Genomic DNA, 26394 nt, shown 5'->3' with positions numbered 1-26394 from the left:
GGGGTCCTGTCCTCCCTGGCGGGCGCTCCCCACCCCATCTCTCCACTCATCAGCATCTTGGCTTCCACGGGCACCAGTGGGCACAGGGTGGTGTGAGTGGTGGTGATCAGTGGTGTTTTCTGGAGGAGAATCTTGCCTCGGATGATGACTTTGGTGGGTGAGTCCTGGCCACTTCCCACAAACATGCAGTTGTGTAAAATTCTCACGGACTTGGATTCATCATTCGCCGTCCATCCACCATCCCTGGTAAAAAAACTTAGCAACTATTATTATTATTATTTTTTAATGCATTTATTTATTTATTTATTTTTGGCTGCGTTGGGTTTTCGTTGCTGCACGCGGGCTTTCTCTAGTTGCGGCGAGCGGGGGCTACTCTTCATTGAGGTGCGCGGGCTTCTCATTGCAGTGGCTTCTCTTGTTGCAGAGCACGGGCTCTCGGCACGCGGGCTCAGTAGTTGTGGCTCGTGAGCTCTAGAGCGCAGGCTCAGTAGTTGTGGTTCACGGGCTTAGTTGCTCGGCGGCATGTGGAGTCTTCCCAGACCAGGGCTCGAACCCATGTCCCCTGCATTAGCAGGCGGATTCCTAACCACTGTGCCACCAGGGAAGTCCAGCAATTATTCTTTTTAAATTACCATGGCTTTAAACGAATCAGCATAAACCCCCTCCAGTACACTGAACTGTAGCCTTCTTCAAATTCTTTCTTCCGTATTTCCATGCTGTTTGAATCCTTGTGGACAACAGACCTGGGTTCTGGGTGGGAAGGGATTATTGCCACATCGGGAGTCAGCCAGATTTGGGCCCTGGGCAAGTTGCTTCCATTTGGGGGCCTCAGTTTCCTCATCTGTAAAATGGGATGACAGAAGCATCTTTCTCATAGGTGAGAAGTTGTTCCAAAAATCTGGCATGGTGCCAGGCACATAGTTGCAGCTCAGAAATGGGGTTTCTTATCATCATCAGTGCAATCACCTGAGCTTCATAATTTCCAGCTGAGACCAACCCTCCCAACGGCCCCAGGGCCTTCTTTCAGCCAGGGAGGGATCAAGGATCCTGGTCCGTTTCTCTTCCTGTGCTGTTGAGCTTGTAGGATGTACAGGGCCTCTCCAAGTGCAAAGTCATTGAACTTGTCTTCATGCCACCAGGTAAGGTCGGCTGCTATTCCCATTTCACAGGTGAGGAAACTGAGGCTCGAGTGGTAATGCCCTTCCAAGATCACCAAGGCAGAGCCCACCCCCCCCCCAGAAGCTGAACATGCTGGACGTGTGGGCTGGAGGCTGGCACGTGGCCAGCGGAGGGGTAACTGCTGGAGGACCCTAAGGTGTCCTCTGGGTGCTGTGGCCTGCTCCACTGCCCCCTGCCTGATGCTCTGACCTTCTGGCACCTTCCGTGAGGCCCCCGTTGTGCATTGTGAAGGTCTCTTCTGCTCACACAAGCTCAAAAGTGTCCTGCTGTTCAACTGAGAACTTCACCTGGGTGGAGCACATTCAAGGTGGTCCCTGAGACGCTGAGCTGCCCCAGATGTGCTTTCCTGACTGAGAAGAAGGGGCTCCATGTCAGGAGGGAGAGCAAACAGGCAGGAGATTCTGGGCGCCCCCCCTCCTCGGTCCTGGATGGCACGGAGCTGGGGGGCGGGGGGGGCGGGGCAGGGGCGGGCCAGTAGGCGGGTGGGGGCGGAGCGATGTCTGCTGTGCGCGGGGAGCCTCCAGCTGGGCGTGGCCAGAACAAGGAATGGGCGGGGATGGGGCAAGGCCAGGGCAGGACCTTCCAGCCGGACGGGTCACTCCCAAGTACCCTCAACACCAACATTCCCAGCGCTTCCTCCCCTCCCCCCATGAGGTCTCAGCCCCAGGGTCCGTGACTGCACGCGTCCCACCCCACAACCAAACAAGGCACAAAGACACCGAGGTTTGCACTAGAGAAAGGGTTTACTCAGGTATTCGGGAGGCACCAAGCAGGAGAGAGGAGAGCAAGTCTCAAATCCGCCTCCCCGAAGGCGAGGGACTCGAAATAGTACGGGATGAAGAAGCTGGGTGGCCGGAGGCGTGGGGAGCCTGGGGGAAGGTGACTGGTTCCGCAAAGCCGAAACTAAGCTACAGGCTTCCTCACGGGACGGATGTTCCAAAAAATGGCAGCATTTGCATGATCTAAGGGTGATGTGATGTCATTTTGGGCCCTGTGATGTCGAAAGGTCACGGTTCAGACACTCACGCATGCCCAGTTGGAGGGTTGCTTCATGACAGAGCTGCCTACAACCTCTTTCTTCTCTCCCCCGCCGGCACCTCCCCAGTGTGTGCACTTCCCATCGAGCTGGGCAGTGTGTGTGTGCGCGCGTGTGCACGCGCGCGCCTGTGTCAGGCGTGGGGAGGCCCAGAGGAAAGGATCCTACGTGGGAGGGTGTAGACAGGGTTCCCCCAAGGTCATAGGGGCTCTAAATCCCAAAGCAAACTCCCTGGCTTGGGGGGCGGTAACCCTCCCGGCTCCTCTGGACTCCGCCCACCTCCTGTGTCCCGGCCTGTCCCCCACCTCACCGGGCCTTAGTTTCCCAGCTACCCCGTGAGCGGTTGGCACGGAACTGCGTTCGTCTAGCTCAGCGTGGACGCGGTCGGGGCTCTCCATCCTGGGTGGGTGTGGAGGGCACTGGCTCCGAGGCGCGTGGGCCGCCCTCCTGCAGGGCAGCCAGGTCTCGGGTCCGCAGCTGAGCGCGCACGCCCGCCCCGCCGCCAGCACTTACACGTGACCCCGCCCCACGGCGCATGCCCAGCACCAGCGGCTCTCCACGCGGCTGGTCCTGCGTGTCCCCAGCCCCACCAGCTGCTCTGTGAGCCCCACGTCTCCTGAGCCTTGGGACCACCCCCACCCCACCCAGGCAGGCCGTAGGGTGCTGGCCCCGTGGGTTGCCATCTCGGGATAGGAAGGTCACCGAATATACCCCAGCCCTCTTTCCTGAACGCCAGACTCCCTCCCAGGGTCCAGCTGGGTGCGTCACTGGGTCAGGGGGACCTGGAGACAGCAGGGGACACCAGCTCCGGAGAGAAAGGACAGGCCACTCCACCCCTCTTCCTCTGTGCCTGTCCCCTTGTCTTCCTGGCAGGACCCTGGGACGTGAAGTCCAGCTCATCCCTCCCTGGCTGCAGCCCTGGCTGGAGAAGGAGGGGCTGGAGGTGGCCCACCACCCAGGTGAGCGAGTGCTGGGGGCACTTACTGTTATTAGGGAGCCCTCTGGGCATTCAGTGATTTCGCCCCACTCTGTAGGGGAGAAGCGGCCCCAGCAGTCAAGGTCACTCAGGTCTAAGTGACCAAGTCCAGCCGTGAACGGGGCGGGGTGGGGAGGGACTCAGAATCATTGCTCTTCACGTCGCCGAGCCCCACGCTAGACTTCAGAGGCCTTGTCCTGTGTGGGGCTCCACAGCCAGGAGACCCCCTGAGTCCAAGCACTTTGGGTGCCTTCATCTCCCTGCTTTAATCCCCAGCACCCACTTCCAAGGTCAGGGTCACTGACCCCATTTTCACTGGAGGAAACTGAGGCACTGAGAGTCACCACACAAGCTTGCCTGTCGCAGGACTGTGATGTGGCCCCGCTGTGGGTTGAACCCTGGTCAATCTGACCCCAAAGGTTGAGTTTGCCCAGGAGCTGGAGGAGGTGACTTTGAGCCAGGTTGGAGGTGAGTCTGTCATGGATGGGGGGCTACAGGGAGGGACACTCCAGGCAGGGGGCTCTGAAGGGGGAGGGCTTGGTGGGGTCCCTGGGGGATGAAGGCTGTAGGGAGGCTGGAGTGGGGTGAGGGGTGCATACTGGGGAAGGCGTCTGGACCAGACCACACAGGGCTCTGAGTGCCAGGCTAGGAGTCAGAGGTCACTGCAGGTTGTGTGTGTGGGGTGGGACATGAGAGGGCGGTCTTCTCAGATCCACATCATCCTGGATTTGGAGGGAGCATAGTGGCCATGTTATTCGTGCCCCCTCAGGCATGGATCTCCAGTAACCCACCAGCACGAGGAGGCTGCCTCAGTTTCCTCCTTGCGCAGTGGGGGCTGTGGGGGTCATCTGCCTCCTCCCAGGGCTGGGCACGCTCCCTGGAGGGTCCAGAGACGGCTGCTTGTCAAATTAGCCATTTAGGTGACGTCTGTTTCCAGACAGTGTGAGTGAGGGGACCAAGGGGACGCCCACCCACCCACCTCAGCATGAAGCTCTTGTACAGGTTGCTGTTCTCACGTCCCGGCTGACGGGGGTGATGCGGCGTCGCCCACCTGCTGGATGGAGAGTGACAGTCACGAGCTGTGTTGCAGAGCCTGGGACGTATTACTCGTGTGTGACCCAGGCTGCCGTGGGCCAGGTGGACGCTGAAGACGAGGTGCTGCTGGAGGCCGAGCTGATGCCCGAGGTCTCTGGGGATGCTGAGGATGCCGACTCCAGCACCTGGGGAATGACAGGGTCAGCAGATGCCCTGCCCTGTGCAGGGCACCCCATGCTAGCATCCAGCTCTGGGGGCTTCAGCCCCCTTTTGTGGTGTGGAGTGGGGAGCACTGGTCCTGGGAAGGAAGAGACTGGGAAAGGCTATTAGGGAGCAGGATAGTCACCTTGTTTTCCTGGACATCAGGGGACTCTGGGTTACCGCTCATGTTGATGTGACCCACTGCAGAGTTGGAAGAGCTGGTCACGTGCACGCTGAGCACAAGGGCAGTGTCCCCACTGGTGAGGTCAGCGCCCTACTGAGCTGGTCACAGGACTTGGAGTGGGAGCTGTCCCTGGTCCTGAACTCTGTGCAGTGGACCTAGTGACTGGATGGAAGGGCCGGCTTTGCAGTGGTCACACCCACTGGGTGAGCGGTGCTCTGGCGTGCCTGTGGGTACAGATGGCAGTGACCTGCCCCTGGGAAGGTGTGGGGGAGGTGCCCAGAGGGCAGCGCCTGGGTGGAGGACAGAGCTCCGTGCCCACGGGCAGCTCTCCTTGGAAAGTCAGCTAGTCCTTTGGATCCAAGGAAGCAGAGGCACCTGAGACTACAAGTGGTCTCTGGGAGGTCAGGTCAGCCTGTTGACTTGTGTCATGGGCAGCAGGAGAAGTTCCTGGTGGAACTGTTCCTGGGGTGGCCTGGGCTGGCAGGTTAGGCAGACAGTGCCCAGCTAGCCTTTGTCACTCCATTCTATAGCTTAGCTACCCAGCTAGCCAGACCCTGGGAGAGCACCCTGTGACCGGCCAGTGCTAGGGACCAAAGGGAGGGTGCCCTTGGCAATCTCGAGTCCCTTCTGCTTCGTGTGGGGAGGATTGAGCTGGCTCTGTGAGAGGCCGCACCCCCTTGGTGAAGGTGTGTCTTCACCCCTGGTTGGGCGGGGCAGAGGGAAGGTCAGCTGTGCTCTGCTGGGAGCTACGTGCCAGGGAGAGGGAAATGCACAGAGAGAAGAAGCAGAGTCCTGGTTGTCAGAAGGTGGGGGGCGACTGCTTCATGGGTACAGGGTCCCTGTTGGGGTGCCGAAACATTCTCGAGCTAGAGAGCAGTGATGGTGCACGGCATAGAGGATGTAGTTCATGCCTCTGCATTGTACACCTTAAAGTGATAAAAGGTTAAATTTTATTTAATCTAAATTTAAACACATTACATATAAAAGTCATAAAGCATAGAAAAGAGGAAAAAATGCTGCCCTCACAGGGGAGGTGAGGGGCAGCTCTGGGGTGGAGCTGGAGCTGGCTGGTGCGCACGCTGGCTTTACCACTGGCGCTAGTGCCTGGGCTGAGCTGGGGCTGGACGGGCTGTGTCTCAGGCAGTAGTGATTGAGCTGATAGAGAATCGGCTCTAGTTCTGGCGCTGACTGTAACTCTGGCAGTGTTGCCAGATTTGGTATAAGAGCTGATGATGGAAATGGCTTTAGCTCTGGAGCTGGTCCAAATGTTGGAGCTGGAGGGGGCTCTAGCTCTGTAGCTGGGCCAGCTAAGCTCTCTAGCTGGTGTCAGGTCCTGCTGTAGCTCCACAGGAGGTGAGAGATCCCGTGGTGGTGCCAGCTCTCCCTCTGGAGCTGGCGCAGAAGCTGACTGTAGCTCCAGAGCTGCTGCTAGAGCAGATAATGAGGTTGGTTCCTGCTGTGAGCGCTGCTGAAGGTGGCACCGAATCTAATGGTGAAATGCCTCTAGTTCGAGATCTGCCTTCAGTTTTGGATCTGCTTCTGCAGCTGGATCTAGCTCTTCAGATGTAATAGACCTGGTGCTGGAGCCAGTTCTCGATCTCAAGATGGTGCTGAAGCAGTTCACCGACCTGACTGCCTTTCCGTGGACCTTCCCAATGAAAAGAAAAATCCCATAGTAGGTAATACTAGAGTTGGCTCCAGATTTGTCTGTAGTGTTGGGTCTGACGCTAACTCAGGCAGTCGTGTGAGAGCTGTGATGGAGATGGCTCAGCTCCGGAGTGGAAGCCAGGGGTGCTCTAACCCTGGACTGGTCCAAGTGTGGCGCTGGAAGGGGCTCTCGCTCTGCAGCTGGTTCCAGAGCTAGCTCTAGCTCCACGCTCCTGCAAGATCTTGTGCTAGAGATGGACTAGCTTTATAGCCCCCACTTACTGTCTGCAGGTGAGGTGCTGTCCCACCTGTTAGGCTGTGACCTCCGAGGGATGGTGTCTGGGGTTCACCATTGTATTCCAGGTGCCCACACACAGTGGGAGCAGTACACAGCTGCTGAATGAATGAATGAATGAATCCAAGAGTGTGTGTTCCAGGTCTCTCATCTGTAAATAACAGCACTCATCTCATGGGGCTGTTGGGAGGATCAGATGACTCATTCATATGTTAAGAGTCTACTATGTACCGGGCACTGATGGAGGGCTGAGTGTACAGCAATGAACAAGCGCAGTCCCTGCTCGCACGGAGCTGACTGGAGCAGGGGTTAGATGAGGAAATCGGGTCACAGGCACGTGCCCCAGCTCAGCTGGGGGCAGCAGGTCCTGCAGGCATCCCTGTGCAGCAGCTCAGGACCAAGCCAGGTGGGGACTGTGGTGGAGGGGATGTGGGATCCACCGTCTGAGCATCCATGCTGCACATTTTCCCGATGTAGCCGTTCCCTTCACTGTCCCCAGTTTTGCCCTCCATAAAACGCGTGTCGGATATTTGTTCCTAAGGTTCCTCTGTGAAGTTGGTCTTGATCCTCTGAGACACACAAGGAAGAGCTCCCCACTCTCTGTCTTCCTGCTGGAATCCCGGAGAGCGGGGCTTGAGTTCTTTAGGGGAACTAGACAGTGTTCTGTCAGGGGACTGGATAGGGGCCCCCTTCTGGTCAGTGGATGAGCTGGGCCGGAAATCCTGGGCTCTGACCCCCAGTAGCCGCAGAGACCAGGGCATTAATGACACACAGGTCAAGGCACTTCTCGTGGTGCTTGAGAATGGCAGCCTGAAGTCTGAGGGACTGTCCAGTGAGGGTCAGCCCTGCCAGCAATCAAGACCAGGGGAGATCTTTCCAGATCAGTACTCAAAGATCTTCCTCCCTTCACTCTTCTTCCTTATTTTCTTCCTCAATTACACTGTATTTTATCGTGTGGCTGGTCATCATTCATTTATCCTGTCCCCTACTGGAGGGAACTGAGATGTTTCCAATCTTTGCTTTTATGAGGCAGGTGCAATGAATAACATGTACACATGTCAAGGGTAGAGGTGTTTCTACGGGATGAATTCCCTGAACTGGAGTTGCTGAGTCAGAGGGTAAGTATATTTGTAATTTTGACAGATACGGCCAAACTGCCTCCATTGGAAAGAAACTTGTATTCCATCAACAATGAATAAAATTTCCTGTTTCTACACAGCCCTTTCTAATTTATGGATTTGATCATTTTGTCATATTATGAAAAAGACAGGGCATGTTTTCACCTGTTTTAAGACCATACTTTTTTTTGCAAAGTGTCTGCTTTTGCACATTTTTTTCTGTATGACTTTTTTTTTTCTCAATTTCTAAGAGCTCTTTATATGAGGGGACCGAGCCACTTTGCCTGTGACATGAGATACAAATATTTGTTCCAACTTCTTTTTTTTTAATTTATTTTTATTTTTGGCTGCGTTGGATCTTTGTTGCTATGCGTGGGCTTCCTCTAGTTGCGGCGAGTGGGGGCTACTCTTCGTTGCAGCGCGTGGGCTTCTCACTGCAGTGGCTTCTCTTGTTGCAGAGCACGGGCTCTAGGCACGTGGGCTTCAGTAGTTGTGGCTCGTGGGCTCTAGAGCACAGGCTCAATAGTTGTGACACACGGGCTTACTTGCTCCGCGGCATGTGGGATCTTCCCGGACCAGGGCTCGAACCCGTGTCCCCTGCATTGGCAGGTGGATTCTTAACCACTGCGCCACCTGAGAAGTCCCTGTTCCAACTTCTTGTTTCTAATCTATGTCTTTTCCTCTCGTGTATTGTTAAGATGCCAGTTCTTTCCCATTTATCTATTGATCCAACACAACTATATAAAATGCCTCAGCAGATATCTCCCTGGGGAAAGTGATGCACTAGTAGAATGTAAAAACCAGAGGGGACCAGCTCTAAGATGAATTATTTGAGAGAAACTCTTTTACAGCTACGTGTGCCATGGAGAGTCGCCTACCAGACTTTATCTTGGACATTGAACATTTCTATTCAGCTTTAGCACAGATATGCATTCAGCAAATATAGTGCCAATTAGTAAACTTTAATCTTGAATCTCAATAATATCCATAAATTCTATATCTTACTTTAAAAATTCCATTTCTGTCCCAGTTCTTGGTGTTTCCTAAACAAACCTCAGTGTCCTGGTCTGGTAAATTACAGTGACTATATCACAAGAGTCACTCAAGATCTGTCTCCTCTTCGAGGCATTCCTCACACCTGTAGCCACTGTGAGAATCAAAGCATAAAATATTCCCTCTGTGCCATTCCTCTTCCACCTCTAAAACAGTCACCTTATTACAAGATAAACATTGTAAATTTGAATGTTTCTCCTTTGTCTAGGAAGGTCAAGGCATTAAATTAAAGGTGTGCGCTTGTGCCCATGCTGCTGGCTGGACCAATATGCTTTCCTTCTTGTGACCAGCATCCACCATCCTTTCCTTCCAAGGATGTCCTCCCCAGTTTATCATGGGGTAGGTTTTAAGGGGTTGTCACCGTATCCTTGGGTTTGGTCGGGGTTGGGGGCTTTACAGCCCTTAGTACATTAAGCATAGTTGTTCCTGGCCTCGTAGTTCCAACATCCTTGCCATATCTGGGTCTGATGCCTGCTCTGCCTCTTCAAACTGTGTTTTTCATTTTCGTATGTTCGTATGTCGTAATGTCTCTTGCTGGCTGGACGTGATGCCCTGGGTAAAAGGAACTGCTGTGACAGGGCTTTAGTGCCTGCCGTGTGGTGAGGGGTCGGGAGAGGAGCAGACTTCTAGAGTCTGTGATCAGGTCCCCCCTCTTTCAGGGACCCTTTGCCTCCAGACGATGAGCTTTCCTGTGCTCCTCAGGTGGGACAGGATGGCTAGAGTTGTTGTTTCCCTTCTCCCACGAGGAAGCCAGAGGGGTCGTTGTTGGGTGTTTCCCTCCCCCAGTCAGCGAGGCTCTTGTTAAATAGTTTGTCCCGAGGGCAGACCTTGTTAGGAAGAATGGAATGCTGGGGTGTTTTTCAAAATTGTTCCTCCTCCCCTTCCCCCCCAAACCACAATAAAGGCTCCCACTTGGATTTCTCCTCTCTCTGCCCATCTCGCCTCAGTGCTCCCCTGTGGGGCCCTGTATGGCATTGGAGCTTCCCGTGTTGAGGGGACTCTGTAATAAGATCGTCTTCCTTCATGACATTCTTATGTCTGTGTGGATTGCTACACCTGATAAAACAAATCCTAGGTATTGTTAAAACACCATGTGATTTACTTTGACTAATGAAATATTAACAAACTTTCTTTAAAGCAGAGGCTTTAAAATGTACGTGCACTGGACCTCGGTCATTCTTGTTACTGGAAACTCTGAGACCATCATGTGAAGAACCCTGAGCTAGCTTCCTGCAGAATGAAGGGCCACATGGATAGAGAGGCACTGCCCTCCCATCTGAGCCCAAATCTCAGCTGACTTGCTGGTTGAAACAGCTTCATGCATGAGCCATGCAGAAGAGCAGCAGAAGAACCAACCAGTCAGCCAACCCAGTGCTTTAACAACTGGGAGTTGTTTTGGAAATGTTTGTTACACAGCAAAAGCTAACTGATACAAGACCAAATTGATTTAAGAATACACATGCAAAAATTAAAATACTAAATCTCACCCAAATTTTAAAATATACATCATAAAATGAATCCAGTAATGTGATATTTTTCCCTAAATGTTACCATCATTCAAGTCACATTCTGAAACCTGACATTTTCACTCAACAAAAAGTGTAGCTGATCATGTTTGTATATGTAGATTCATCCCATTCTTCTTTTAAAAAACTAACACATGGTATTTCAATGTATGGATACATTAGTTTATTTAATTGCCCCCCTAATTTGACATTATTTACAATTTTGTGCTGTTACAAATAATCTCTATCTCATTGAGCAATATGGAATGTTTTTCTCATTTCTAATGTTGAAAAATATGTTCTCTCAGTTCTCCATTAATCTACTGATTTGACTGTAATAGGGATAAATGTAGATTATGTAAATAGAATACATAAAATACATTTTTACAAGTAGAATATGTAAAAAGACCCTGGAAAGGCAGGCGTGTGGGTGCTCTCTGCTCCTCTCACAGCTCCAGCATCAGCTCAGGAACTAGCGGTGGCTTCAACTCCAGTTCCTGTCCATTCACAGGAGACAGGTGCAGGTGCAGAGTCAGTGCAGAAGTAAAGGCAGCTCCAGAGCCTGAGGAATGTCCACCTGCAGCTGAAGTGCCACCTCCCCTAGCAGCTCCAGAGCTGCAGCCAACAGCAACGTCAGTCATACCAGCAGCTCTGGAGTGAGGACCAGCATCTGGAGCAGCTCCTGCAGGAGACCAGGAGACAGCTCCCAGCACCCCTGCAGGGAGGGTCATCACCTGCTCCTCATGGAAACCTGACGCCAGCACAGGTGCCACCACTCCTGAGGGAGAGCCGACACCTTCACCTGCACCTGCTCCTGCAGGCAACCCAGAGCAGATGAGGACTCACCATCCTTGTGGGGAGATCCCGCTCTGGACCCACCCCTCATGCCAGTTTTCAAGCCACACCTTCAGCTTGCTACCCCATTAGGACTTTCCTTCCCCTCCCCTGCTATTGTGTCTGGTTATTTTTTTTTTAATTTATTTATTTTATTTATTTTTGGCTGTGTTGGGTCTTCGTTGCTGTGTGCAGACTCTGTCTAGATGCGGCGAGCAGGGGCTACTCTTAGTTGCGGTGCGTATACTTCTCATTGTGGCGGCTTCTCTTGTTGCAGAGCATGGGCTCTAGGCACGTGGGCTTCAGTAGTTGCAGCATGCGGGCTCAGTAGTTGTGGCTCGCGGGCTCTAGAGCGCAGGCTCAGTAGTTGTGGCGCACGGGCTTAGCTGCTCCGCGGCATGTGGGATCTTCCCGGACCAGGGCTCGAACCTGTGTCCCCTGCATTGGCAGGCAGACTCTTAACTACTGCACCACCAGGGAAGTCCCATGTCTGGTTATTTTTTAATTTTATTTTTTGTTTTACATTTTTATGGCATCTTATATTTCAGGTTTTAAATTAAATAAAACTTAAGCCTTTGATCATTTTAAATATTACAGTTCATGAGCGCTAAGTACATTCACTATGCTGTGCAACCATCACCACTATTTAGTTGCAGAATATTTCATTCTCCTAAAGGAAACCCTGACCGAAAGCACTCACTCCCCATTCCTCCCTCCCTCAGCCCAATGCAACCCCTCATCTGCATTCCTTCTCTGCTCTTTTACTATTATGGATTTTATTAAATAAATGGAACCACAGACTAGACAGCTTTTTGTGTCTGCACACATATTTTGAGAGGTTGTAGTTAATTTTTGTATTCTGGGTGTTAAACAGCTTTTTTGTTGTATGAAAGGGAAATCCCTGATGGATTAAAGATTAGATGTATAAAATGAAGCCCTTTAGTAAATACATGCATAATGTCAGGGTAGAGACCCTGTTCTAAGTGTGACACCAAAGCCAGAAAACAGACAGGAAATGCTTGGCTCTTCCTGTGGCCAAAATAGAAACAAGAAAATGTAGAAAGCTGGAAAAACAAACCACAAACTTTCAAAACCCAAAGCCAGAAAAAAGTTAACCTCCCTGTGGTCCAAAAAACGCTCAGAAATCAATTTTTTGTTTTATTGTTTTATTTATTTATTTACTTACTTATTTTTGGCTGCGTTGGGTCTTTGTTGCTGCATGCAGGCTTTCCCGAGTTGTGGCGAGCAGGGGCTACTCTTCCTTGTGGAGCACGGGCTCTAGATGCACGGGCCTCAGTAGTTGTGGGACACGGGCTCAGTAGTTGCGGCGCACAGGCTTAGTTGCTCCGCGGCATGTGGGATCTTCCCAGACCAGGGCTTGAACCCGTGTTCCCTGCATTGGCAGGTGGATTCTTAACCACTGCGCCACCAGGGAAGCCCCAATCAATGTTTTTTAAAGCGACAAAGAACAAACACATGCAATTCCAACGAGACACACATGGTCAGTATATGTCAGAGATGCTTGACCTCCCAGTGAGGACACACGCAAATGTGTGTCACAGCCATTTGTACCGACGGGTTCCCCCAGAGCACCCTCTCTCCTAGTGAGTGTGACCACTGCAGAGCTGGCCCTGCCCTCCAGCCACCAGGCCCCAACGCAGACTCCAGGACCAGGGACAGCTCCCACTCCAGGTGCTGTGACCAGCTCAGGTGGGGCCCTGACCTCAGCAGTGGGGACACCAGCCTGAAGTGGGGAGATGAGCTCTACCCAGAGTCCCCGGATGACCAGGAAAGAAGGTGCCTTCCCACTGCTCCCTGACAGCCCTTCCCAGCCCTTCCCTTCTTGGGGCCAGTGTTCCCCACTCCACCCCCTCAAAAAGGCCAAGAAGCCCAGGAGCTGGATGCTGGCTCGGGGAGCTCTGCAGGGTCAGGGAGTCTGCAGATCACGCCACACCCCACAGTCAAGGAAGTTGACCTCCCCGAGGTCCCCAGATTCCTCAGCCGATCTCTGGCATCAGCTCGGCCTCCAGCAGCACCTCGTCTTCAGCGTCCGGCAAGCCCGGGGAGCCTCGGGCACACGAGGGCTGTGTCTCAGGACCTGCAGCATAGGTCCTCACTGCCTCGCTCCATCCAGCAGGTGGGCGGTGCTACATCCCACACGTCAGCCTGGACGTCAGAACAGCGACACGTACAAGAGCTTCATGCTGAGCTGGGTGGGCGGGCGTCCCCTTGGTCCCCTCACTCACACCTCTCTGGGTACAGAACTCTCCTGAAAGGCTACTCGGACGACAGGCCATCTGTGGACCCTCCAGGCAGCGTGCCCAGCCCTGGGAGGAGGCAGATGACCCCCACAGCCCCCGCTGCGCAGGGAGGAAACTGAGGCAGCCTCCTCGTCCCTGGTCACCTCGGGCTCCGTGAGGGTGAAGAGCAGTGATTCTGAGTCCCCCGTTCACGGCTGGACTTGGTCACTCAGAGCTGAGTGGCCTTCAGTGCCGGGGCCGCTGCTCCCCTGCAAAGTGGGGTGAAATCACTGAGTGCCCAGAGGGCTCCCTAATAACAGTAAGTGCCCCCAACACTCGCCCATAGGGGTGGTGGGCCCCCTCCACCCCTCCTCCTCCAGCCAGGACCGCAGCCAGGAACAGGCTGGACCTTGGGTCCGGGGTACTGTGAGGAGACCAATGTGGGGTGGGGGGAGAGGAGGAGGAGAAGGGGGGGCCTGACCTTCTCCCTGCCCGGACTGGGTGTCTACCGCCTCCTCCAGGTCCCCCTGACCCAGCCATGCCCCGAGCTGGACCCTGGGATGGAGCTTGGAGACGAGGAGAGCGGGTGGGGGTATATTCAGTGACCCACGTGTCCCCCCAGATGTCCGACCCACCCAGCCCGGCGTCCTGCAGCCCACCTGCCGGGGGAGGGTGGGCCTACAGCTCAGGGAACGCGGCGGGGGTGTCGTAGAGCAGCTAGCAGGGGTTGGGACACGGGACCAGCCGCGCGGGGAGCCGTAGGCGTTGCGCATGCGCTCTGTGGGGCGCAGTCACGTGCACGCAGCATCCTGGGTCTTGTGTGCGCGCCCGGCCGTGAACGTGAGGCCGGGCAGCCACGCGGGAGGGAGGCCAGTACGACCCTAAGCGAGTCCTCCCCACACGGTCCAGAGGGGAGAGCCCGGCGGCGTCCTCGCAGAGCTGGGCTGATGCAGGTCCGCGTCCAACCCGTCACGAGGCCGGGAGAGGCAGGGTCTGCCTGGGGCTGGGAGGTGGGCAGAGTCCAGAGGAGCGGGGACGGTTCCCGCCTCCCCCGCCAGCCTCAACCCTCCCATGGGGCTTACTCTGGGATGAGAGCCCCTCAGATCCTGGAGGACCCCTGCCCACCCCTTCCCATGTGGGGCTGATTCCTTTGGGCGTCTCCATGAGGGCACATGTGAGCGCGCACACACACACACACACACACACACAGACTGTCCTGCCGGGGGTCAGAGGGGAGTGCACACGGGGGAGGAACAAGGGGTGAGAAGGAGGGGGTTGGGGGCAGCTCTGCCACGGGGCAGGGATAATGACCCCCTAGCAACATGCCCGGCCCTAGCATAGGGAGGCGAGAGATGCCAGGCTGATGGAAGGGGTGCGCAGGGGGCTGCCTGGCCTGGGCCATCGCTAGAGCTGCCTGGAGAAGACAGGGTCTGGGCCCTGTGTCCACTACTCTTGGCACCGGGCACTAGGATGAGACCCCCTCCCTACTGTGGAGGGGCTACAGGAGAGGAGGCCTCAGCTTACTTCTCTGTAAAGTGGGTGCACAGACGGGGTGATCCCTAAGGTCGCATAAGCTTGCAGAGGAGTATGCTGGCCTTGGTTCTCCATCCCAGACCCACTGTGCTCCAAGTCCTTGGAAAATGCTTTCTACCCCCTGAGGCCCTTCTGAGCAGGGGACAGCCTGGGGACTTGGGGGACTGGGGACCTGGGGATCTGGGGTGCAGAAGGTGGCAGAGACTGGACCACTCATCGGGAACCAAGGACAAGACCCTCCTTGTTGGTGCCTGGGGGTCCTCATTTGGAAGTGGGTGGAGTCACTGCCCTGGTTGGGATGAGGAGGCCTCCGGAGTGAACTGGACACCAGGACAGTGGAGGGAAGAAGGGGAGCAGGAGAGGCTCTGAGGTCCCTCTCATCCCCCAGGAGCCGGCAGGTCCTGCTCCTTTGCCCCCTCGGCCCTGGTGGAACCACTGCCTTGAGGACCCCCAACAAGTTCTGTGGTTAGTTTTCTGGTCTCCTGCCTGGGACTGCAGTTCCGGGGCTGACCACCAGGGGGAGGGCTGTGCACACTCTACTGGATGGAGCAACTGGAGCAGGGAAGGGACACCCGGGGTCATTCTGGGCGTCCCCCTGCCGCGGAGCCAACAGGCACCTTTTATTGTTAGCCTCCAGGCCCACACACAGTGGGAGCTGCTCAGAGGCGGGAGGGGGCTCTGAGACCCTCTATAGATCATTCAGCTACTGTCCCCCCTGCACTCACCCTGAGCAGGGGCTGTGTTAGGCCCGGGGCCGGTGCTGACAGGACAGGTGGTCCCTGCCCTGCAGGAGCTCACAGCCTGGAGGGGCAGATGGACAAGAGCAGGAAAGCAAATCCACGTGAGAGAGAAGAGCAAGTGCTCTAGGGAAATGAGTCAGGGCCCCGGAGGAAGGGCCGGGAGCCCCTGGGGGTCTAAAAGGCCTCCACGGTGACACTGATGCCAGGACCAGAAAGACAAGAGCAGCCAGCCCTGCACACTCTGTGAGCGGTGAGCTGGGGGGGAGCTCAAAGGTGCAGAGACTCGGAGGTAGAAGAGAATTTGGCCGGAGAGCAGGTGAGACAGGAGCCAGTGTGGCTGGAGAGAGCGGGGAGGAGTGGAGGTGGGGGGATGGGGGGGCAGGGCCAGACCCGGGGCTGGAAGGACGTCCTGGTGTCTGTGCCATGCGACAGCATCCCCTAACTTAGCGCTTACAAGGACAAACACTGCCCCTCTCAGTGCCTGTGACCAGGAGGCAGGCTCAGCTCAGCTGGGAGCCTCTGCCCCGCGGTCCCCCAGGAGGCTGGGCTGTGGTCTCAGCTGAGGCTCAGTCAGGGTGGGGTCTGTCTCTGAGATCATTCTCGGGTTATTGGCGGGATTCAGTTTGGACGGGGGCTCGGGTCTTTCCTGTCTGTGGGCCGGGACCCAGTGTCGGTTCTTTGCACTGGAGCCTCTTAGGGCAGCTCGTTAATACCTGATCTTGCTTCTCTAGAACATTGGACCAGAGACAGAGAGACAGAGACAGGGAGAGAGAATGAACACAGGAGGGAGGGAACCAGGCAGAAAGTCACAGACTTTTCATAAACCAGTCTTGGAAACAACCGCCCATCCCTTTTGCCCAATTCTATCTGTTCGAACCCAGTCCCAAAGCCCATCCACCCTCAGGGGAGGGACGACACAGGCATGTGTGGCAGAGGCGGGGAGGCTGGGAGCCGTCGTGGGGTGGCCCACCCACAGGCCAAGGTGAGACACCTGGACCTGAGTTTAAACATGACAGGAGGACCTGGAAGGTTGTTGCTAGAGGGGGATGATGTCAGAGTGTCATTCCTTTCACCCCTCCCGGGGGTGCTGAGAAAGAGATAGGAGGGGAAGCGACTGTCCCTAGACCCCCGGGAAGATCCAGGCCTGTGTGAGTTGTATTCTGTGCTACACCAGCCCTTTCCGTGGTCCTCCCACTGCTGAGTCTGTGCATGAGCTCCGTGTGATCCCAGCCCACGGGTTTTACAGGCACCGTAAGTGTTCATAGGTGTCTACGCCTGATGACATTTCTAGGAAGCAGATGTTAGAATGACGCCACTGTGCAGGTGGGGAGACTGGTGAGGCCCTGAGAGGCACACAGCCTGTCCAGGGTCGCATCACTGGTGACAAGGAGGAGCCGGGTCTGAGCCCAGCTGTGTCCCCAGAGCTGGGGTCCTGGCGGCACCCAGGCCTCCCTGTTGTTGTCACCGTGCAGGGACACAGCATGGGGTGGGGGTGAGCAGTCAGCAGCCCGGAAGGGCCCTTGGGGAGCTCATGTCTGAGCAGGAAGCCCGAGTATGGGGACCCTAGGAAGTGACCTCACTTCCCCGATGACAGAGCCCAACAGAACTTGGAACCCGGTCACCAGGCACCACGTTCTAGAGAAGCCCCTGCCCAGTGCGCTCGGCCAGAGCCCTGGAATGAGCAACGTGTCCTGCTGCGTCCTGATGTACTGAGGCCGCGGTCACAGACGCGTCTGGCCATTTCCCCGGAGGCACCCTAAGGTGACACAGGTAGGCCCAGGGCAGCCCATTCCCGACCAGGCCGCCTCTGGGGTCCCACCTGGGGAGCTCTGTGTCCCCTCCTGGTGTGCGTGGAAGAGAGGGTTTGTGTCTAGTTGGCCTGCCCCGATGAGGGGCCAGAAGCCTGGTGGGCCAGTCGTGTTGACCCCCCAGGTCAAGGTCACGGGGTGGGATGTGGGGAGCTGGGGCGGCGCCCTTCTGCCCGAGGTTTATCCCCAGTCCTGGAGGTGGGTCTCACTTCATCCCGGGTAAGGTCTGTGCAGACACAGGTGGGTGCCTGATCTGGGAGCAGAGGGTCCAGTGGGCAGAAAAAGGATCAGCATCGGGCGGGCAGGGCTCTGAGTCCTCAGGGCCACTGCCGGTCACTGTCTTTTCAGAGCTCCACTTGGGAGATCAGTGAGGGGCTGGTCGACGGGGACACCCCCTCCGTCTCCCTGAGTGAGGGGTATCCACACGGCCCACGAGGGCAGCACAGGCTGGGGTGAGTGCCGACATGAAGGGGTCTCCAGTACGAGGACCCCAGACGGCCTGGGAAGGTCACCTGCACCTGCTCCTGTGGAGACCCAGAGCCAGCCCTGGACCCGCCAGCCTTGCAGGGAGAACCAGCTCCGGCTCTGCCCTCAGTGCCAGCTCTGACCCACACCTTCTACCTGCTCCCCCCAACCCAGAACTTTCCTTCCCCTCCCCTGTTATTTCTGTTCTGTTTTTGCTTTTTTAATTTTTACTTTTTCATTTTACATTATTTGCGATGTCTTTTATTTTAGGCCTTAATATAGTGGCATTTAATTTTTTACATTTTAAATCGTGCACTTCATGAGCATCGAGTACATTCACGGTCACGTGCATCCTTCCCCACAGTCTCGGGGCAGACTGTTTCACTCGCAGAAGGAAAACCTGACCCAAAGCGCTCACTCCCTGGCCGCTCTCGCCTTTTGAGAAAGACCACATTCTGTCTACGGAATGTGTATCTCCCAGGGCCTCTCGCTTTCTGAGATGGCCCACGCTCTGTCTATGGAGTGCGTATCTCCCTAAAGAAAGCTACTTCTTACCTAAAAAAAAAAAAAAGAAAGAAAAAGAAAACAACCCAAAGCGCTCACTCCCCATTCCTCCCTCTCCCAGCCCGCAGCCCCTAATCTGCTTTCTATCTCTGTGTCTTTACCTGTTCTGGAAGTTTCCTATAAATGGACTCATGCTATAGGCGTCTTTTTATGTAGTCTACATATTTTACGTGGGGACTGGTTAATTTTTGTTTTCTTTTTTTACTTGAAATAGCATTTTTGTTATATGAAAGGGACATGCCAGATGGATTAAAGATGAGAGGTACAAATTGAAGTCTCTTTTGTAAATATGTGTGCGATCTCAGGGTAGAGACCCCTGTTCTGAGTATGGCCCCAGAGCCAGAAGACAGAAGGGAAACGCCTGGCTCTTCCCATGGCCAAACAGAAACAAGAAACAGGTAGAAAGCTGGGAAGACAGACCACAGACTGGAACGCATTCCTCACATCCCAGGGTCAGAGAAAGTTTTGACACCCCTGTGGTCCCCCAAATCTTGAAAGTCAATGTTTTAAAAAGGGACAAAGAACAAACACGTGCAGTTCCAACAAGAGGCAACACACGTGGTCGGTACAGGTCAGAGATGCTTGACCTCCCGATGAGGACACGCAGATGTAAACACCGTGGAGACAGCGTTGTCAACACCACACTGACAGGTTTCTAGTCTGGTGGCGACCAGCCCTGGGGACAATGTGAGGAAGCAGAGGCCCAGCAGATCCTCTAGAGGGAAACGTGGAAGGACACTCCTCTCTGGGAGAACAGTGCGCAGGACCCCAAAGCTCCACAGGTGCAACCCTTTACCTGCAGAGCTAATCCCAGGAGTTTACCCACAGGAATTCTTGCAAAATTTTTCTTTTCTTTTTTTTTTTTTTAATTAATTAATTTATTTATTTATTTATTGTTGGCTGCGTTGGGTCTTTGTTGCTGCGCGTGGGGTTTCTCTAGTTGTGGTGAGCGGGGCTACTCTTCATTGCGGTGCGCGGGCTTCTCACTGTGGTGGCTTCTTTTGTTGCGGAGCACGGGCTCTAAGCATGTGGGCTTCAGTAGTTGCGGCACACAGGTTTCAGTAGTTGTGGCTCATGGGCTCTAGAGTGCAGGCTCAGTAGTTGTGGCGCACAGGCTTAGCTGCTCCACGGCATGTGGGATCTTCCAGGGATCGAACCAGGATCGATCCAGGGATGGAACCTGTGTCCCCTGCATTGGCAGGCGGATTCTTAGCCACTGCGCCACCAGGGAAGCCCCCAGTTTTTCAAAGATGCATTCTCAAGAGTACCCATCACAGCACCGGTTGAAATGGCAGGAGATTGGAAACAACACTTATGTCCATGGAGAGGGGATGGGATCCACCAGTCCTGGTCCAAGTCGACAAGTGAATGCCGTGTAGCTGCTAAAGGGGTGCAGGGGTCTCCACGTGCCGGCAGCGAGACCCCAGGGGTGGTCTGACATGAGACATGTGTTGGCCAACGCTCTGCATCCAGGATCCCGGCTGTAAGACCACATATACGTGATGTCAACAGGGAGACACACAGACGTGAATGAATCTGCATGTGAGAGACACAGAGCCTGAGAGATACACACCAAACCACTCACCATGATCACCTCTGAGGGTGGGATGTTCATGTCTCTTCTACTTTAGTTGATGCTTCAATTTTTTATAAAGTGAGTGTGTGCATGTGTGTGTATCTGCATGTGTGTCTGTATAACGTGTGCCTTTCTGCGTATGTGGGTGCACACAATTGTGTCTTGTGCGGACTTGTGCTGTGTGACATGTGTTGGCATGTACGTGTGTGAGTGTATTGTGCTAATGTGCGTCTGCCTGTGCTCCAGACAATTCCCACGGCTACACGGTTCTTACTCCAGTTGTGGGTGGTCCCATCTCCACCAGACCCCAAACCTTCTATGAACCCACGTCCCGGTCACGCAGCCCCTCTGCTGCGGGTGCATCACATGTGGTCACGACCTTATTGTTGAGTTTTAAGAGCTCTTTATATTTTTTGGATATCAGTCCTTTATCAGATGTGTCCCAGCAAAAATTTCCTCCCAGTCTGTGGCTTCTCTTCTCGTTCTCTCGTCATTGTCTTTCACGGAGCAGAAGTTTTTAATTTTAATGAAGTTCAGCTTATCAATTATTTCTTTCATGGATTGTGCCTTGGTGTTGTATCTAAAAAGTCATCACCATACCACATTAACAAATTAAGGAATAAAAACCATATGATCATCGCAATGGATGCAGAAAAAGCTTTTGACAAAATTCAACACCCATTTATGATAAAAACTTTCCAGAAAATGGTCATAGAGGGAACCTACCTCAACACAATAAAGCCCATATATGACGAACCCACAGCAAGTATCATACTTAATGGTGAAAAACTGAAAGCATTTCCACTAAGATCAGGAACAAGACAAGGATGTCCACTCTTGCCACAGTTATTCAACATAGTTTTGGAAGTCCTAGCCATGGCAATCGGAGAAGAAAAAGAAAAGGAATACAAATTGGAAAAGAAGAAGTAAAACAGTCACTGTTTGCAGATGACATGATACTATACACAGAAAATCCTAAAGATGCCACCAGAAAACTACTAGAACTAATCAATGAATTTGGTAAGGTTGCAGGATACAAAATTAATGCACAGAAATCTCTGGCATTCCTATACACCAACAACGAAACATCAGAAAGAGATATTAAGGAAACACTCCCATTTACCATTGCAACAAAAAGAATAAAATACCCAGGAATAAACCTGCCTGAGGAGGCAAAAGACTTGTACTCAGAAAACTATAAAACACTGATGAAAGAAACCAAAGATGACATAAACAGATGGAGAAATATACCATGTTCTTGGATTGGAAGACTCAATATTGTGAAAATGACTATACTACCTAAAGCAATCTACAGATTCAGTGCAATCCCTATCAAACTACCAATGGCATTCTTCACAGAATTAGAACAAAAAATTTTACAATTTGTATGGAAACACAAAAGACCCCGAATAGCCAAAGCAATCTTGAGAAGGAAAAATGGAGTTTGAGGAATCAGGCTCCCCGACTTCAAACTAAACCACAAAGCTACAGTAATTAAGACAGTATGGTACTGGCACAAAACCAGAAATACAGATCAGTGGTACAGGATAGAAATCCCAGAGATAACCTCACACACATACGGTCACCTAATTTATGACAAAGGAGGCAAGAACATACAATGGAGAAAAGACAGCCTCTTCAATAAAGTGGTGCTGGGAAAACTGGACAGCTACACGTAAAAGAATGAAACTAGAACACTACATAACACCACACATGAAAATAAACTCAAAATGGATTCGAGACCTAAATGTAAGACCAGACACTATAACACTCTTAGAGGAAAACATAGGAAAAACACTCTTTGACATAAACCACAGCAAGATCTTTTTTGACCCACCTCCTGGAGTAAAGGAAATAAAAACAAAAATAAACAAATGGGACTTAATTAAACTTAAAAGCTTTTACACAGCAAAGGAAACCATAAACCAGACAGAAAGACAACCCTCAGAATGGGAGAAAATATTAGCAAATGAAACAACAGACAAAGGATTAATCTCCAAAATATACAAACAGCTCATGGAGCTCAATATCAAAAAAACAAACAATCCAATTAAAAAATGGGCAGAAGACCTAGATAGGCATTTCACCAAGGAAGACATACAGATGGCCAAGAGGCACATGAAAAGATGCTCAACATCACTAATTATTAGAGAAATGCAAATCAAAACTACAATGAGGGGGGCTTCCCTGGTGGCGCAGTGGTTGAGAATCTGCCTGCCAATGCAGGGGACATGGGTTCGAGCCCTGGTCTGGGAAGATCCCACATGCCACAGAGCAACTAGGCCCACAACTAGAGAAAGCCCTCGCACAGAAACGAAGACCCAACACAGCCAAAAATAAATAAATAAATAAATTAATTAATTAAAAACAAAACAAAACAGAAAAAAAACGCAGGTTCTATTACAGCCCAGCAGCTGTGGTTTTGTCCTTTCACTCCCTGTGCTAATGAAATGACACACAGACCCTCAAGTTCCTCCCAGAATTAAGACATTTACAGGGTCACATGAGTAGGCTCTCAATGCATCTTCCACTGGTTTTCTCTTCCCCTTCACAAGTTTACGTCTCTTGTCCTTCTGTCTGAGCGACGCAGTCCAAGGACACCGGGGGGCCGGTTCTGCCGCAGACCTCTGGGAGCAGGAATCGCGGGGGTAACTTTTTCTGTATAAGCATCTGGGCCAGTCAGCGTTCTGACTGCAAATACCAGGTGCGACTCCAGCGAATTTCAGCGGAAAGAGTCAGGGAGGTGGCTCTGCAGCTCACACGATCGCAGGAACGAGGACAATCGGACCGGAGGGTGTGCGGGTCCAGGGGGCAGAGGTCACAGGGAGGCCCCAGCCTCAGCCTAGGAAGAACCCAGTGGGCAGCGTGTCCTGGGCCGCAGACGTCACTGTTTCAGGACATGCACTGTGCTCGCTTCCCGACAACACCTGATTTCAGACACCTGGCCTCCAAGCTGTGCGGGTATAGCTGTCTGATATCTTGAACCACCCACACTGTGTGTGTGCACACCGACACACACACACACACACACACACACACACACACACACGCCACTGTGGTGCCCACAGGCGAGCGCCTCGTCTCTGGCTAAATTACGCCCTCCGAAAAGCCCACCTGGGGACTGGAGAACAGCTCCTGCCTTCGGTCCTGCGAGGCCTGGACCCGCTCCTCCGAGACGCCCCCCGGCCTTTGCTGAGCACAGCAGGCCTGCCCCTCGCGGGTGGACAGCAAGACGCCCCCTGGAAGGAGCCGAAGTGGCGCCGCTCAAACCACCTGTTTCACAGACCAGCGCCGCTGTTGTTCTAATCTGTGCTGGTTCCCCTCCGGAGGCTCTGGGGAGCACCGTCCTCTCATTTTCCAGCCTCTAGAGGCTACAGCCTCCCTCGGCTCGCGGCCCCTGCGTCCACCTTCAAGGCCAGCATCATCCAGTGGGGCCACCTCACGTCGGGAAAAACACAAGTCAAAAATTTCCAGAACTATCAATGACCACAGGTCGAGAGAAAATTATTGAAAAGAATCGTAAGGGATTGATTATGCTGTTCGACTCTAATAACCTAATGTGCTTAAAACCCCAAATGGATGATTATCCAGGCAAATACAAGTGCCCCAAACAGACGAGAGAAACTAGAGGGAAAGGAGACAAATCCCTCACCAAGACAGACAGACAGACGGGCAGGTGGGTGCAGAGCTCCCACGCCATCCCCCACCACCAGCCTGGTGGGAGTCTCTGGCCCCTTTAGGGGGTGAGCGGCTCCAGGGCTGGCATGGGGGCCACAGAACCCTCACAGCCTCCTACAACACTGGGAAAAAGTCTCCAGCCGAGCCTGATGACGACAGCATGGTAGAGAAAGCCATGGCGTGAATGATTTGTGCTCGCATAGCATGGAGGAGAGGTTCTGCGTGCCTTACAGGCAGCTGGTTATTTCATGTACTTCATGTCCTCACCGAGGCCAGGGCGCCCCGCCGGCCCAAGGCAGGGCCGGGTCTGGGTCGGCAGCCAGCCCAGCGCCCACGCACCTCCACCCCACCTCCTGCTGCTGTGGCCAGGACACCTTGTGCATCCACACGAAACTCTAAATGGCATTGTTGTTACCGAAAGTGGGGTCCCGCTACTCACTGCTCTAAAGCCAATAAAGAGGCCAGGTTGGCAGAAAGGAAAGTCTGCTTTATTTTGGAGGCCAGCAACGGGGGACGGCGGAGGGCGGACTCCTGTCCAAAAGCCGACTGGCCCCCCAGTGACAGTCAGTGGGCAAGAGCTTTTATAGACGGAGGGAGAGGGCTACGTGCAGAAACAGCACAGTCAGCTCTGACACTCATCTTGAAATTGGTCCTGCGGTGGTCTGATCAGTGTCATCTGGATTGTTTAAGTACAGTTAGTCTTCAGTTCCAGGGTTGGTTTGTTCCCATTTCCTTGAGGCCAGTTCTCAGAATTGCGGCAGCTTCATGGCTACAGCCTGGTCATCACGTAGTTCACTTCTTCCACCTGGTGGGCGTTTCAGTATCTACAAGACGGCTCACAGGATACGGCTCAGAATATTATCCATAGCCCTTGAGGAGGAACGAAAGGTCCTTGACTTTGCTTAGTGACTAAACCATGATTATTTTGTCCTGTTTGACTGTTTTCCTTGCTTCTGCATTTTTCCACTTCTCTGAGGAAACTTATTCTTTGGTTAAAGTTTTTCTACAGACAAAAGGCAGGTGGAGGACATGGGGGGGAAGGACCATGGGAGTCCTGATCCATTTCATAGTTGTCCCTAGAATCCAACAGCTCAGCAAGCATCTAGGTGAACTTCAGACCCAGAAGACGTCTCTGAACAAACCGTATTCAGATAATACAGATCAAGAGGAATAACGATTTCTCTGTAGGTGATGAAGTCTGTTAAAAGCTCTTTCCTTAAGTTCTCTAAAGGGATATGGAGAGATTTCCAGTATTTGCTGTTAAGTGAAAAAAAGGAAAAGGAGAAGCACGTGTATACTGTGTGCTCACTTTTGTGGGAGAGAGAATAGAAGAAGAATATACAGATGTGTCTGGAAAAAGAAACATGGGAAGGTTGCACAGACATTAGTGAGTCTAGTTCCTGGTGGAGAGGAAGTGGGCAGAGAGGGTAGGGAGAGAACTGAGCCTTTTGTGAGCGAACTTTTCATGCAATTTTAACTTTTGAACCAGTTCATAGCTTAGATATTTTAAATGTAAGACTAAAATAGAAAATAGAAGACAGCAAGCCATAAAATTAAAAACAAACAGAAACAAATGAATCTAACATCTACAAAATCGGCAGGAAAAAAAATTTCAAGTGACTTTCTTTTTTTTTTTTTTTTGCCAGTGACATATTTTTAATGGCCCCATAGTGATCCAGCACAGGGCTTGGTCAGTTCCAAAGTTAGGGAAATTAGACAGTGATGGAGTGAACATCCTATTCACGAAATCTTTGGCCAGATCCTGCCCACTGTGTTGTTAGACCATGTTCACTGTGCTACGGACAGCTACATCCTAGCCTGCTACCAGCACCCGCCCTGGGGTCTCCCCCCGTGACAGTGCCTCTGCTTATTCATGCTCTGATCTTGCGTGGAATATATTCTAGAGAAAAAAAGAGCTGCAAAGAAATCTCAACTTCAACCCAGTAGTAACGCTCTGTGTATTGTGAAGCGCTGTCATTTGTCGCGTCATACTTGTCTTACTGGATTCTTCTGATAAATTTATGCTTTTAAAAGACTGTGTATACTGTTGTTATTGGATTTTTACATATTTGAGAGACATCTGCATTTTCTTTTCTGTGAAGAATTAAATCATACCCTTTGTCTATTGAATTCTTGGTGTTACTCCATTGATTTGTAGGAGTTCTTTATATGTTAAGGAAATTAGGTATTATTTGTGCTATCAGTTAAAAATAATTTTTCTCAGTTTATTATTTCTCGTACTTGGCTTGTGGTATCATTTTAGTGTACTTTCTTTATGTAGTTAAATTTACCAATGTTTTCTTTTATGGCTTCTGACTGTTACTGCAGTTTTTGATCATTTTTAGAAAGGTTTCTCAGATTCTGAAATTAAAAATAATTTCTTCCTAGAATTTTCCTTGTTTCCTCTTTTGCTCTATCAGGAATTCATTTATTTGGATTCATGATTTAACACTCAAACTATATTTTCCAAATGTCCACCCAGTTTTCCCAAGACAGTTTATTTAACTACTGAGTGTTCTCACATTCCTAATTCTCATGTATATTTGGATCTGTTTATAGACTTTTTATTCTACCTACTGGTCTGTCTATTTATGTGCCAGAACCACAATATTTTAATTATCTCATCTTTAACATCTGGTTGAGTTAGTTCATCCTAATTTGTCTTCTTTTATCAGGATTTTACTAGTTATTCTTTTTTTTTTAATTTCATATTTATTTATTTATAAA

General features: G+C 52.3%; 1 protein-coding gene across 2 annotated transcripts in view; it reads right to left on the bottom strand.

The window, feature by feature from the left end:
* Positions 1 to 26394, bottom strand: part of RPL7A (ribosomal protein L7a) — a 304745-nt gene that overhangs the window by 66418 nt on the left and 211933 nt on the right. The window contains exon 1 of one of the 2 annotated variants that reach the window (XM_068553640.1): positions 22966 to 22969. The exons of the other annotated variant lie outside the window; for it this stretch is intronic. Coding sequence (XP_068409741.1) covers positions 22966 to 22967 — 2 coding nt within the window. The 5' untranslated portion in view covers positions 22968 to 22969. Of the gene's footprint in view, positions 1 to 22965; positions 22970 to 26394 lie in introns of those variants that run through there. 2 annotated transcript variants of the gene reach the window in all.

This window comes from Eschrichtius robustus, chromosome 10, assembly GCF_028021215.1.
Source record: "Eschrichtius robustus isolate mEscRob2 chromosome 10, mEscRob2.pri, whole genome shotgun sequence".
NCBI classification, from domain to species: domain Eukaryota; kingdom Metazoa; phylum Chordata; class Mammalia; order Artiodactyla; family Eschrichtiidae; genus Eschrichtius; species Eschrichtius robustus.
Note: the sequence above shows the minus strand (reverse complement) of the source record. Positions and strands in the feature narration are given on the sequence as shown.